Consider the following 14268-nt stretch of genomic DNA (forward strand, 5'->3'; position numbering starts at 1 on the left):
AAGATGACATGATGTAGATGGACAATCTCATATCTACGACAAAGCCCATCTTGTTACCCTTGATGGCAACAACATGATGTGTGCCTTGCTGCCCTTTCTGTCACTGGGAAAGGTCACCACACGATATGAACCCAAAACCAAGCACTTCTCCCATTGCAAGATCTAGTTGGCCAAACAAAACCCAAGACTCGGAGAGACTTACAAGGATATCAAATCATGCATATAAGAAATCAGCAAAGACTCAAATATATATCATAGATAATCTGATCACAAATCCACAATTCATTGGATCTCGACAAACACACCGCCAAAGAGGATTACATCGGATAGATCTCCATGAAGATCATGGAGAACTTTGTATTGAAGATCCAAGAGAGAGAAGAACCATCTAGCTACTAACTACGGACCCGTAAGTCTGAAGTGAACTACTCACGAGTCATTGGAGGGGCGATGATATTGATGAAGAAGCCCTCCAACTCCAAAGTCCCCTCCGACAGGGCACCGGGAAGGGTCTCCAGATGAGATCTCGTGGAAATGGAAGCTTGCGGCGGCGGAAAAGTGTTTTCGTGGACGCCCTGATTTTTTCTGAATTTTTAGGGAATTTATAGGCCAAAGACCTAGGGCAGGGGAGCGCCAGGGGGGGCACAACCTTGGTTGCTGCGGCCTCCCCCTGGCCACGGCAACAGGGCTTGTGGGCTCCCTGTGGGCCCACTTGCTTGGCCCTCAGGCCTCCCGATCTTCTTCCGTTCTGGAAAAAAAATCATTTAGTCCCAAAATCAGATCTGAAAAGAGTCAAAAACACAGAAAAAACAGGACCTGGCACTTGGCACTGAGTTAATAAGTTAGTCCCAAAAAAGATATAAAAGGTAAACAAAACATCCAAAGTTGATAAGATAACAACATAAAACCATCAAAAATTATAGATACGTTTGAGACGTATCAATGTCCGTGAAAGATGGGGAGTTATCAAGAAGGAGAGCCCAACACACTGCAGAAAACACATGGAACTGCTAGCCATGTTTGAAGATATGGGCTTTGACGAAGACTCGTCATCGACCTGTCGGTAGATCATTGGCGTAGTGTAGTCCTTTTTTATTTCTTTTGTATTTTTCTTTCCTTTTTGTCATTCTAGAGCGTGGATTTATACTCTTTTACTTTCCAAGGATGGAAGGTTGTAATGAGGCAGCCACTAATAAAGCTCAAGATTTATTCCAAATCGTACATTGTCTTAAACTCTTAATTAGTTATTTTTCGTGCCTAACGTGCCATTTTTTGGCTATAAAAAGGATGCCCACTCTCTCATTTCTCACACTCAAAGTCTCAAACTCCATCTCATTTTACACATACAAACATGAATGATGCAAATTAAAACTTTCTTCAGGGTCTTGTGAGATCACACGGTCGTGGTACTATTTGGAGTTACTACGATGAAGAATTTGTTAGAGATGAGGATGGTCTCGCCTAGTTTTTCGCAAAGTGCAATCAATGCAGTAAGAAGTTGCTCGTGAAACAAAATGTGAGAATCGGCCATCTGATGAGGCACAAGACGACACACATGAAGGAGGCGACGGAGGCGGCGGCTATACTTGCGGCGCAAGGTTGGAGGATTTCTAGAGCATGACATGTAATGTACTCCTATTTTTGTAACTTTTTTCCTTTCTTCATGTTTTAATCTTTTACTATTTTTAAAGGATGACTTGTACTCTTTTACTTTTATAGAATGGAAGGTTTTAATAAGACCTACGCTAATAAAATTCTAGAATTATCTCATGTAATACTCTGTTAAAATTCATATTTTTTAGTTTCTTTTAAGATTTTTTGGTCTGTTTTACAATAAAAGAAAAAAAAATAGTGTAATCGAGCCAGCATGTCAAACCGGGCCGTGCCTCGAGCCAGCACGTTTACCCCGCGTGCCGTGCCTGGGTCGGCACCCCGGGCACGTGGGCCGGCACGGCACGGCCCAACCGTTTGGCCAGGTATGGTCGGGTGCCCTTGTCCCATCCCCTTCCTTTGCCCTGCTCCTTGCGTCTCTCCGCACAAATTCGGCCGCCGGGGGGAACCAATCCACATCCACTCACTCGCTAGTATTGCTACAGCACTAATCTAGTCCAACTCCAATGCGACGCTCCAACGATCGAAGCAACCACCAAATCCAAATCTAATCATGCATCCCAGCGACTAGCGGCAGCACGCCGGAGATGGATCCAAGAGTAGGAGGAGGAGGCGGCGGCGGCGGGAGTTGGATCCATCCATCCATCCATCTGGCCGCGCGATGTTTCAGATCTGCCGGCGGGAGGTGGTAAGCGGAGTGAAGTAGGCCGCCGCCTTGGGCGCATCTCGCCATTGGTTAGCTAGCTAGGGTTTCCCTCCATCAATGGGCCTCCCAATCCCAACAATGGACATGGAGTCGCCGCTGCTCAATCTCAACGTCACCCGAGATGAAGACAGGATCAGCGCGCTCCCCGACGAACTCCTCCTCCTAATCCTCGAGCGCCTTGACTTGCGTGACGCGGTTCGCGCCGGCGCGGTCTCCACGCGGTGGCGGCGCCTCCCTCACCAGCTCTCGCTCTTGGCACTCGGCATCCGCAGCTTCCGCCGCGCCACGCTGGCCGAGACCATGGACGCGTTCGTGGGCGCTTTCCTCTCCGTATGCCCTTCGGCCGATAGCAACCGCGAAAGCCCGCGCAGCTGTGCCATCAAGGCCCTCCGCCTCTGCTTCTACCCTTCGGCCCCTCATCTGAGCTCCATCGGCCGCGCCGTTGAGGACGTTGTCAGCTGTGGCAACATCAATTCCCTCGAATTTCGGATATCCCTGCTGCCCGCGGAGTACGCTGTCCGTCAGCTCGTCGAGTTTGGGCAGACATTCATGTCCTTCTCCCGCGCCTACAAGGTCGCTTTCCGGTGTCTCACAAGGCTATTCCTCAAGGGCCTTGCCTTCGGGGACTCTGATGTCACCGACCTCATTAGCGCTTGCGATAAGCTCAAGTGCCTTACCCTGAGATCCTGCAGACTAGCTCATCAGCACTCCACACTCAGAATTGATACACCCTGTTCTGGACTCCAGGAGCTCGAGTTCATCCACTTTGTGTGCGCGCGGATTGAGCTCATCCATGTCCCCAAGCTCAGTAAAGTGCACTACCACTGGTGCTTAGACAACCCTCCAGTTTGCTTCGGCTATGTTCCAGAGCTTTGTGAAGTCAGCCTCATTCGTCAGGCCAAGGTGTTGCAGGCTCCATTCATGCTGAGCGAGTGCTTGTCAAGGAGTGCAACGAACCTGTCAAAATTGCATCTTAATTTTGGCCACCAAATGGTAAAGCTAATTTCTATGCGTCATATAAATTTCTTCTGCACACAGATCATATGGTCTTCTCTACCAATTTCATCTGTCTATTTGTGTTCCTCTCCTTGTTGCAGATTTGGATTCAGCCCGAACATCCAAAGGGGCTTACTGCTATGTTCAAAAACCTGACGGATGTGGTGCTTTCCAATATCTTCCCTGAATGTGATCTGAGCTGGACCCTATTTATCCTTGAAGCCGCACCTGCCCTACAGAAGTTTACAGTATGTGTGATATGACTCCGCCTAGCAGGACATGTTTCCGAATATTCAGCATTAAACAACATACCAGTAAGCGAAACTGATTTTCAATCACTAACCAATTCTAATCTATCACATATTGAAAATCAGATTAGAATTGGTGAGTGATTGAAAGTCCGCATAGTAATTGGGATAATATCGAACACATGGATTGTATTGTATATGTGTGAGAGTGCAATGCAAACGGAAGTTTTGACATTCCATTTAAATTTTGCAGAGACAATGTTCATGCAAGACAGTTAAAAAAATAATGTTGATTGTACCTCGTGTTAGAGTTATCTGTAGCATATTTCCATGTCTTACTTTGCCTAGCATTTAGTTCATGCAAGGTCGTCCAAGCTCTACACCGGCATAAATTTATGTTAGATACCACTCCCTCAGTTCCTAAATATAAGTCTTTTTTTTTGAGATTTTACTATGGAGTGTAGATTCACTCATTTTGCTTTGTATGTAGTCCGTAGTGGAATCTCAAAAACGGACTTGTATTTAGGAACGGAGGGAGTAGTAGTGAGCATGTTGCCAGTTATTAAATGGCAGAAATATTTAGTTTCAATTGTGATTACATTGTCCTGGCTGGGTTTGTGTCAAGTTTAATAACATATTACATTGTCCTGCATGGGTTGGTGTCAAGTTTAATTAACATGTGTTATTTGTCTTGGATGCCCTTGACTGAAGTTATCTCGAAGTCGGCATGCATGTGCCATAGGGTATGAGGATAATGCCGAGAAGCCCAACGTGGTGTGGGAACCATCCAAGGATTTGAAGCACCTGAATTTGAAGTTGCTCTGGATGTACGGTTTCGAGGAGGAAGACAAAGTGACAAACTACATAAGGCTAGTCATGGAGCGAGCTGTGGGGTTGAGGAGAATCGAGCTGCGTGGTGAAAACTCATGCAAGGAATGCGATGTCATTGACCCGAGGAGATCCCAGGTGGATGAAGATCGGAGGTGTCGGATCAAGGAGCGACTCACAGATGGATCCCCTTCATCCTTGGAGATAATAATGTGCTGACGGATATTCTCAAGGAATACTATGTCTCATCATGCTTCTAGCTGCTTCTCAGCGCACCATCTCTGCTCATGACTGATGGCAACCACTTAGTTAGCTTAGTTCTGGAGCTCAATTACCACTGCATGGCGTCATGTTCAGTACTCCCTCTGTCCCACGTTTTCTGACACTACACTAGTATGTAATGTGTTTTTTCTGTTTTACGTATGCATTAGCGTTCGTCCTGCTTTAGATATCCTTTGTCACTTCTATGTTATCTCTGTTGAAAGTCGCAGCATGTTTACCGTATCCTATTACAAGCTCCATTTTGCACTTACTCTTCATCTGCTTCTTTCCTTGTCCTTTTTTTCTGTTTCTTCTCCAAGAGCCCGGTCTAACACTCATGTGGATCCTTAACCGGAATGTTTGCGGACGGGGACCCTGAAAATGTATACGTGTCCGAGATAATATTAAGGCCAGCAACCCTAAGCTGGTCTGCCTCGCTACATGAATCCAAATTGGACACCATTTCAGTTTTCAAGGCATACCAGTTCTTATTAAATAACTTGTGATCTGACTGTGATCTGACCGGCATTAATACAGCCTTCATCACCCTCCTGCCGAAGAAAGAAGTGTATTTGGAAATAAAGGATTACAGGCCTATCGCGCTGGTGTATAATGTTCCTAAACTGATTCTCCCGTCCGTCACAATTTAAAAGGTACGGGTTAAAATTCGTGCATTTTTAGTGTGTACGATGCGTTTGAGTTTTTGTCAGAATCTCAATGCTTGTCAACTACATACATTAATATACCAACAGAAAGAATCCACCTTGATCAAATTAACATCTCTCTACTCACGTCGGTCAAAGTGACGGCCCAAGTGAACATGGATGGGTGTGACGCCGATAACCACGTGAGAGGGTGTTTGACAAAAAAAACGACTGCATGAGGCACAAACATATATATGTGACACCCCCCCCCCCCAATTTCGAGATGGTGGGATAGGTTCATGGGTATGCGTGATCTTAAACATTTGTCTTTGCATATCGTAACGCATACTGAAAAGAACCCACCTTGATCAAAACCATAATAGGTCCCAAGTGATTGACCAATGGGCCCCATAGATGGACGCATCACCGATGAACATGCATGTGAGGGAGCCGCTGAGGACAACCAGGAGTTATATGTGACCCAAGCATATGTATGGGTGTGCTTTTTTGTGGCACAATGCACTTTGCACGATTTTAATGTGATGCGTGCTTTACAAATTGGAAAGTCCCCACACTAAAGTTAAATATGTGCAACATGTCTCCTCCCACCCCGTCAACTTTGAACAGCAGGAGGGAGTCATGAGTAAGCACGTGTCAAACTTTGGTGTGGGATCTCACCATGATCTACCGCATCACCGACCAAATGAATCCAACTTGGTCAAACCCCTTTCATTGCGGTTCGACGTGATAAACCATGTGGGCGTGCGAATGTGCACGTCAGCTAATAACACACGAGGGATTGTTCGAGGGATGACCACCACCAAGTGCATATGTATGTTCCAAATATATGTATTACGTTAATGTTGTGTCTTGTTTTAAATATTCAATGCATGACTTTGATATTTGTCGTGGCAATTGCCTCACCAAACGGGCAATCCCACACACACATGCTCATGTCAGGAAGTGTGCCACCCAACCCACCACTTCGAGGCGCGTCAAACAATTTTTATGTAGTAAACATGAAACATATGAGCCTGTGTTAAAATTAGAAAAATTCATATATAATTCAAAAAAAAGTACATCAGTTGAGTTTCTAGGAATTCATAGGGGAAATCATATGTGCCATAAATGAGGTTCACGCTTGGTCCCCATGCAATAAATGTACATCTTGGCGTCGTTGAAATTGAAAATCTTGGGTCTTAGACAACACGCATACATTGAAAATATTCATTTTTAAATTAAAGGAAATCCAAAACTCAGCTGAAATTCATGAAACTTGGCATAATGCACACCAATATATATATGACACCAATATGCTGTGATATTTTTTGGCCAAATCCGAGACAAAATTTTGCTATATTTTTCTTACAAATGGGGCCTTATTAAATGTTGGGACACATAGTTGTCACGTTTTAATCGCAAACGATTAAAGTATTCACGTAGTGTGCATTAGCCCAACAAATTATTCGTACCAACACAAGCTCCCCGTGCCGTGCCAGCGTGAGTTGACGGAACGCATGCAAGCACTCCATTGCTAAGGTTTATTATTTAGTTTGAAAGTCCCACCTCGACTCTTTACACAAGAATACATCAATTTATATACATTTGTAAATTGTGTAGAAATCGGAAAGTCACTTCGAGAATCAAGGAACGGAGGGAAATAAGGAATTAAGGGGCTACCAAAGCCGGTTGGCTCTAAATTTTGGGGTTTGCATGAATGGATGCATGAATATGAATTAAGCGGGTTCGTAAGTAAGATCAAATTTCGGGTTTGTTAATATGATGGGAGACCGTATTACTAATGAATTAATCTTTTCGGAGTCCATCAATCTTGCATTAATAATCCATGTTTTAGACTTTCATCAGGTGACCACAACAAAGCAGAGAGTGGATTTCAATCTGCTGTTATGTGGTATCATTTGGATGTTGTCGTGTCGCATTGATATATATTTTGATGGATATAGTAATCGAGATTGCTATTTTCTTACCGTCCGGAGTTTAGCAAGCACGCTCCATCCTTCTTCGCGTACATATGTAGGTTATGAATGGCTAACCACACATGCATGCAGCCTAATCACATATGCATGCACAGCCTTGCTCACGATTAGGTGCATGCATGCAACTAAATGATATAGTATGACGTCAGCAAAAGATTCATTTCGTTTCGAAACTATAAAATGTTTTCTAGGTCAAATCGTTGATCCGATGAAAAAATCGTTTTCACATTAAAAATTCGATGCGACGAGATCTTCGAAATAGATTTCATGTTGTTATGTTTTGATGATTTTTTTGAGGTTAAAAGTTATCATGACTCGACTACATAAACTATCACGCCTATAGTACATAACTTATCAAGGTGTTTTACACTCAAGTTATTGGGTAACGTTTTAACTATTTTTATTTTTGTCCGTATCAAAATTTATCATGATATTTGTAAGTAAATATCTAGTTTGTAAATATCATGGACCATCGGTATTTTGTTTGCGCCGCGAGGTGAGATCCATGACACAACATGGCCCGTTTATAAAATAAAACTTTGTGGGTCGTGTTGGGGCAGACCCGTTAGACGTGTTGGGGCAGATCCGTTAGACGTGTTGCGAGCCATGCAGTGCCCAGGCCAGGTCGTTGGCCACCTATGATCAGGTATATTGTGCATAAAAGTACCATGATGTTTAAATAAAAGTTATTGAGGACCTTCTTTTTATCAAAACTATATTATACGTGCAAGTCTAAAGCAACTGTAACATCAACACTAGATCGATAACTCCGATGCGAAAATATGATAATTTATGTAGAATGGAGCCGATAACTTCTATACAAATAGATGACAGTTTACGCACAACAGATGTGATAACCTATCTACGGATCCTATGGTATCTTTTGACTGACGAGAAAAGAATTTGTTGAGAACATACCGCCCCGATAACTTGTGTTTGAATAGCGTGATAGTTTACATACATCGGAGCTGATATCCTATGTACAAACACCACAACAACTTATGAAAGTGGGGTGTGGAGTTGTTGAAATACATAGCCTCCCTCCCCCCATAACTTATGTGAAAATAGTGTGATAATGCACAGCCGAGCTGATAACCTATGTACAAAGATCGTGATAACTTTTAACCAGGGAAAAGTAGATACCGTCGATGCCATAAATTAGATATTAACATTGTGAAACTTTTACCTGCAAAAATAATTTGTTGAATGCACATGCTTGATAACTTTTGTATAAATAGGATGGTAACAGATACACTGCAGACGTGATAACTTAGGTACAACATGGTAACTCAAACATCGTAGACCTTATAATTTACATGCCTCGGTCCTGATAACTTTGATGAGGGTGTGATAGAATACCAGCGGTAACATTAGTGCTAATAGCATGGTAACCCACACATCTTAGACCTGATAACATATGTACCTCAGTCCTGGTAACTTTCGCGCTGGGGGAGGGGGGAGGGGGTAGGGGGTGACGAAAATATCCTCCTGGTAACTTTTATGTGAATACCATGGTAACTCACACATCGAAGACCTGATAACTTATGTATCTCGGTCCTGGCATGCGAGGGGGGGGGGGGAGGGCTTGATGAAATATCCCCCGGTAACTTTTTGTGTGAATAGCTTGGTAACTCAAACATCACAAACCTGATAATTTATGTGCCTCGGTCGTGATAACTTTGGCGAGGGGGTTGTTTAAAAACATACCCTAATAATTTTTGTGTGTAAATAGTTTGGTACTATATGCATCATATATGTGATGATTCACACACAAACATCGCGGTAACTTCAACCCGAGCTGATAAGAAGGTTGGAGAAACCAGGTTGATGCCCCGGTACTATCTGTATAAACAACATGGTAACATATGTCGCACATACGTGATAACTTACTTAGCCCAAAAGTGGTAACTTTTGATCCCAAAAAACTTATAAAAATTCGTCGGAACATATCAACATGTGACCTAATTTTGAAACTCTCGTCGTGATGAATTTTATGTGAAATGGTTTTTTTATCGGACTGACGGTTTGAGCTACAAAACATTTTGAAGTTTCGTAATAGGGAAGATCTATTACGAAATTAGCTTTTATTTCCTCTAGTTTATTTGCACATGAGGAGAATGTTGAAGAACTATTTTTATGAAGTAATGCTACACCTACAAAGGCTTACGTAAAGATTTTACGTACAAACTGATGTGTAAGATTGTGATTGGTAACTGAGGGATGAGGGGCCCCACCCTCACTGAAAATCAGGGGGGGGGGAGAGAAGAGTTAGTTTGGAAGGTTAAGTAAACCTTTGTAAGTTTTTGTAGGTCTAGCATTTTTGATTTTTATGCCCCCGTAATTTCTATAAAAGCAAGATGGTAACTAATGTATCATAAACGTGATAATTTACTGCATGAGCTGGTGACTTTTGATCCGGAAAAAAAATGATCGAAACGTAACAACATGAAATCTAATTTTAAAGATCTCGTCGCGACAAATCTTATATGTGAAAACAGTTTTTTGATCAGAGGTATGGTTGGAGCTATAAAGCTTTTTAAATTTTCAGTTTTAAAAAAGAATATGCTTACATCATTAATTTTGTTTTTTTCATGCAATTAATTAGGAGCTTCTAATTCTGGTGGATAAAAGCGTGAAAAGCCAATATCTGCATGCATGTATGATGTAGAATGTCCGGACATAATGTTAAAATCAGAACGTCCGGAAGTAATTAGCACTGTTCTATAATAATAACTTCTCTCGTTGCAGTATATGAATGTATGCGCTAGTCAATATTCACGTGGACGCGATGCGACATGGTCTAAAACTCGGTCCGATAACAATTTCCTTGCATTTTTCCTGCATGACGTGCTGATGGCAGCAAGAAAAGGCAGGACAAGAATACAGAATCTTATCAGAGAGGGGCAGCAGCGGTGCATGCCTCTCTCTCCCTCTACGAAATAGTTCCTCTAAAGAATCACTAGACGGCTGCGTAGTGCGTATGTCTCTGATCCCTACACCTTGATGTCTATGGCATGCTCCAACGCAGACGATGACGCGTCCACCGTCAAAGTGTGCGCCATGGGCGACTCCAGCGACGGGTGAGTCACCGTGAACCTGTACTCGCCGTGCACGAGGTCCAGCTCGGCCACGCCGTGGGCGTCCGTGGTGGCGGCCACGGGGTGCGTCTTCCACTCGTCGATGAGCTTGTCGACGACGTTGCCGGTGGGGAGATTCGTGAAGTTGTTGTCCGTGAGGCACATGACCCAGCATCCGTGCTTGTGCCATGCCGCCCAGAGCACCATGCCCTCCACGTTGGGGTGGCCGTAGCCTTCCCTCAGCACGTCCTCCAGGTACTCCACCTGGTATGGCCTCGTCTTCGGGGAGACGTCCACCTCGGTGAGCCAGATGGGGACCTTGAGCTGCGCGAGCATGTCCAGCGTCGCCCTCATGTATGGGATGTTGGGCGTCTCGAAGTGGCTCTCGAGGCCGACGGCGAGCTTGATGCCGTCGTTGCCGGGGTAGGAGCGTATCTGCTCCATCTTGGCGGCGTACTTGCTGGCCATGGCGGTCACGTCCAAGGCCCACTCCAGCGTGTCGTACTCGTTCATGAAGAGCGTGGCGTTCGTGTCGATCTTGGCCACCTGCTGGTACAGCTCCGCCGACACGTTGGGACCGAGCCGGGACTCGTAGAACTGCCCGTGGAGGTTCTCGTTGACAACGTCCCAGGCGATCACCTTGCCGGCGTAGCGCGTCACGAGGGAGCTGAGCCGCTTCTGCATGGCGGCCTTGAGCTCGTCGGCGCTCAGCGGGTTCACCCACGCCATCTGCGTGTTGTTGGTGTCCCAGAACACGTTGTGGCCGCGGACCTTGATGCCGTGCCGCTGGGCGAGGGCCAGCATGGCGTCCGGCACGCTGTAGTCCTCGCGGTTCCGCTTCCACTCGGTGCTGTACCACTTCATCTCGTTCTCGAAGCTGGCCACGGTGAACCGCGACGTGAACCACTTCTCGTACGCCGGGATGTCCAGGATCTCCTTGGTCATGGCGTTGCCCAGCGGGAACCCGGGCCGGAGGAGCTTCACGCTCAGCTCGGCGTTCGCCAGCGGGACGCCGTCGGCGCCCCGGGCCACCACCTTGACGGCGCTCTTGCGGACCTTGTCGGCCGACTGGCTGGTGTGGTTCCTCCACTCGGCGAAGGTGAAGGGCTGCAGGGACACGCTGTCCACCAAGATGTCCACCCTACCATCGGCCTGTATTTATAATTAAGATGAACGACAGTTTAATTTGTTGGTTCAGAAGATATATACTACTCCTTCATTTCTACGTTGAACAGTTCCTGTGTGTAACGTAACGTACGTACCTCGAAGAAGAACTCGGCTGGCCCAGATGAATAAGCGGTCATGCCGCCCTTGAGCATGCTCCAGCAGCCGGACTTGGCGACGACGGCGCCGCCGCCAATGTACGCGCCGTTGGGGGCCAGGAAGATCGCCTTCACCACCGCCGTGCCGGACGAAACCTGCAACCATGCTGCATGCATGCGTGGAGTCACAAGTTCAGAACTCTCCCTCCGATCCATGGCCTAGCTTGTGGGTGATATATATGTAAAGGATTATACCTGAGAGGGAGTAGTGGTGGTTGGTCTGCATCTGGATCTTTTGGTAGACGCTGTGCGACGGCTGGCCCTTGTTCTTGGCGTCGGCGAACTTGTTGCCGGACTGCGAGCTGTTGACGCCGGCCTTCACGCCCGGCGGCACCAGCCACCCCATCAGGCCGCTGTCGAACTCGCTGTTCTGCAAAATGCCGCCTTTGTACAGAGATCTCATCGGGCTGCTCAAGCACTGGATAAACACAGTCCATCAGGCACAAGATTATTTACTTGATGTGATTAAATAATTAATCCTGGGCATACAGTTCAGTATTACAAGATCTTAATTATAGGGAATGTCATTTTTCATCAGTTTTCGAAATCAATAGTTTCAGTTTTTGGAAATCGGTAGTTTCAGCTTTGATGCATGCACGAAGATCATGTTTAAGACGAGGAAGAAGTCACTATTCTGATCTTCTCGACGATCTTTGTCACAAACTGAACTCGACATGAAATTATTTCATGATCTGATCCTTTTGACGACGTCATAGACCGCAGCGTTACTATGTGGATAGTAACATCATGAGCTATGGCGTTGCCAAAAAGGTCAGATCATGAAATGCTTTCATCGAGTTGAGTTTGTGATAAAGATTGTTGAAAACTTATTGTAATGCGTGGCTTGTACTTCCTCCGTTTCAAAATATAAGACCTTTTAGAGATTTCACTAGGAGACTACATACGAAGCAAAATGAATGAATATATACTCTAAAATATGTCTATGTACATCCGTACGTAGTTCATAGTGTAATCTCTAAAAGGTCTTATATTTAGGAACGGAGGGAGTATGTGCTGGAAGGAGCTGGTAACATCCGGCAATAAATTACAATTTTCCATGTGTTTGGCATGCATGCGACGGAAAATCCATCTACCCTATAAATAGTGCTACTGACTCAAAATAAACATTCTGCAGAAAAAGAAGAAAAAAGAGATTTGGTCATATCTTCTACTCGTACTAGGTAATACCTTGAACAGATATTACAATGAACTATGGTAATAATTTTGTATTAGAAAGAAAATATGGCTCAAGATCTGGTATGGTGTTTTCTTGGTTTACGACTTCCCGTCCATTTCTACCAGTACAAACGATGTTCAGATTGAACTACACTCCAGTACATACGATCTATGAAAGTTGGTCCAGAACGTCTAAAAACATATAGTGTTTTTTTTTTTTTGCAGGGGACAAGTAGTGTTTTAATACAATGTACTTCCATGCTACTACAAGTATTTACGGTCACCGCGGTAATCATTTTCACTCATTTAATTTGCTTGTAGGTAAAAATGACACATTTCAAGATTGTATATTCTGTAAGGCATGTTTTACATTTCTGGTAAAGCAGCAAATTTCCAACAACAAAAAACTATGAAACCACCTTCCTCAGCTGGTAGGCAACCCCTGATTTATTTCGTCTTTTGTCATGCCAAACAAAATGACGTCAAAGAAGGGAAATAAATCCAATATCTTTTTATAGAGAGAAACAAATCCAATCAAATATCCATTTGGGCAGAAGAAAGCTACTTGCCTCGATGCTCGCCGTATGATCGTAGGGAACCGACTGGACCATCCACCCTACATACATATACATCAAAGGGAGAAACAGATTACAGATGCGTCGCATAAACCCCAAGAAACCTCTCGGAACTGCAATCCGCAAGATAAAGTAGAGAAATCTGACCTTCAAACAGGGAAATGAATAACAGAAAGATGAATAATAATCTCCCCATGGCGACCACCAGTGCACGTGTACGTGTATGTCCCTTCTTCTACTGAACTGGAGAGATGTTTCAGTTGATGGAGATGGCGAGCTGAATATATATAGGCAAAGGGTAACTGATTTGTTCTTGAGAAGAGAAGGTGGCGTGTTTGCTAGCTTCTCAGACCCTTGACTCAAGCGAAAGACAAGGCTGAAGCAGCAACAGTAGTGCATTATGTGTGGATGCAGTTAAATCTTGCTATTTATGGCCTTGTTAATTACCCCATATGAACGCATGCACAGATCGATCAAGTCCTGATCTTTTGATCCCCGCAAAGAATTCCATATCTTTTGTTATACAACATAAATGCAAATGAATATTTGGCGTATAAATACTTGGTACTGTAATTTGGAAAATAACAGAAGTAAATGACAGAATATTGCTAGCCCATCAACTCGACATCCGACTTTGGAAAGTAATACTCCCTTTATACGGAATTAGTTATTACTCAAACAGATATATCTAGAATATACCTGGCCATGGGCAGCCCGGCCCGGCCGGCCCGAAAAAGCCCAACCCAACGACCTTGCCCATGAGCCGGGCCTGGGCCTAGATTTTGAGCACGATGGCCGGGCCGGGCCCGGGCCTGCCGTATATGCAA

The 14268-nt window shown here is 44.6% G+C and overlaps 2 protein-coding genes across 2 annotated transcripts; one reads left to right on the plus strand and one right to left on the minus strand.

Moving 5' to 3' along the window:
- Nucleotides 1–2021: 2021 nt before the first annotated feature.
- Nucleotides 2022–4921, plus strand: LOC123428118. The gene is made up of 3 exons (XM_045112286.1): nucleotides 2022–3310; nucleotides 3415–3561; nucleotides 4273–4921. The coding sequence occupies exons 1-3, from the start codon at nucleotides 2375–2377 to the stop codon at nucleotides 4606–4608; spliced, it is 1419 nt and encodes a 472-aa protein (XP_044968221.1). The 5' UTR covers nucleotides 2022–2374; the 3' UTR covers nucleotides 4609–4921.
- Nucleotides 4922–10098: 5177 nt separating this feature from the next.
- LOC123431023 (endo-1,4-beta-xylanase 5-like) lies at nucleotides 10099–13699 on the minus strand. The gene is made up of 5 exons (XM_045114844.1): nucleotides 13589–13699; nucleotides 13436–13482; nucleotides 11886–12108; nucleotides 11631–11797; nucleotides 10099–11520 (listed from the first exon to the last, which is right to left on the minus strand). Exons 1-5 carry the CDS (start codon nucleotides 13635–13637, stop codon nucleotides 10285–10287), a joined length of 1722 nt encoding a protein of 573 aa, XP_044970779.1. The 5' UTR covers nucleotides 13638–13699; the 3' UTR covers nucleotides 10099–10284.
- Between the last annotated feature and the right edge of the window lie 569 nt (nucleotides 13700–14268).

Source organism: Hordeum vulgare, chromosome 2H (assembly GCF_904849725.1).
Source record: "Hordeum vulgare subsp. vulgare chromosome 2H, MorexV3_pseudomolecules_assembly, whole genome shotgun sequence".
NCBI lineage: Eukaryota > Viridiplantae > Streptophyta > Magnoliopsida > Poales > Poaceae > Hordeum > Hordeum vulgare.

Coding starts and splice junctions, on each gene's coding strand:
- LOC123428118 (XM_045112286.1), top strand. CDS start 2,375: ATGGGCCTCCCAATCCCAACAATGGACATGGAGTCGCCGCTGCTCAAT. Junction 3,311..3,414: donor TTAATTTTGGCCACCAAATG/GTAAAGCTAATT, acceptor TCCTTGTTGCAG/ATTTGGATTCAGCCCGAACA. Junction 3,562..4,272: donor CTGCCCTACAGAAGTTTACA/GTATGTGTGATA, acceptor CCTTGACTGAAG/TTATCTCGAAGTCGGCATGC.
- LOC123431023 (XM_045114844.1), bottom strand. CDS start 13,637: ATGGGGAGATTATTATTCATCTTTCTGTTATTCATTTCCCTGTTTGAA. Junction 11,798..11,885: donor CCACCACTACTCCCTCTCAG/GTATAATCCTTT, acceptor GCATGCATGCAG/CATGGTTGCAGGTTTCGTCC. Junction 11,521..11,630: donor CAGCCGAGTTCTTCTTCGAG/GTACGTACGTTA, acceptor TTATAAATACAG/GCCGATGGTAGGGTGGACAT.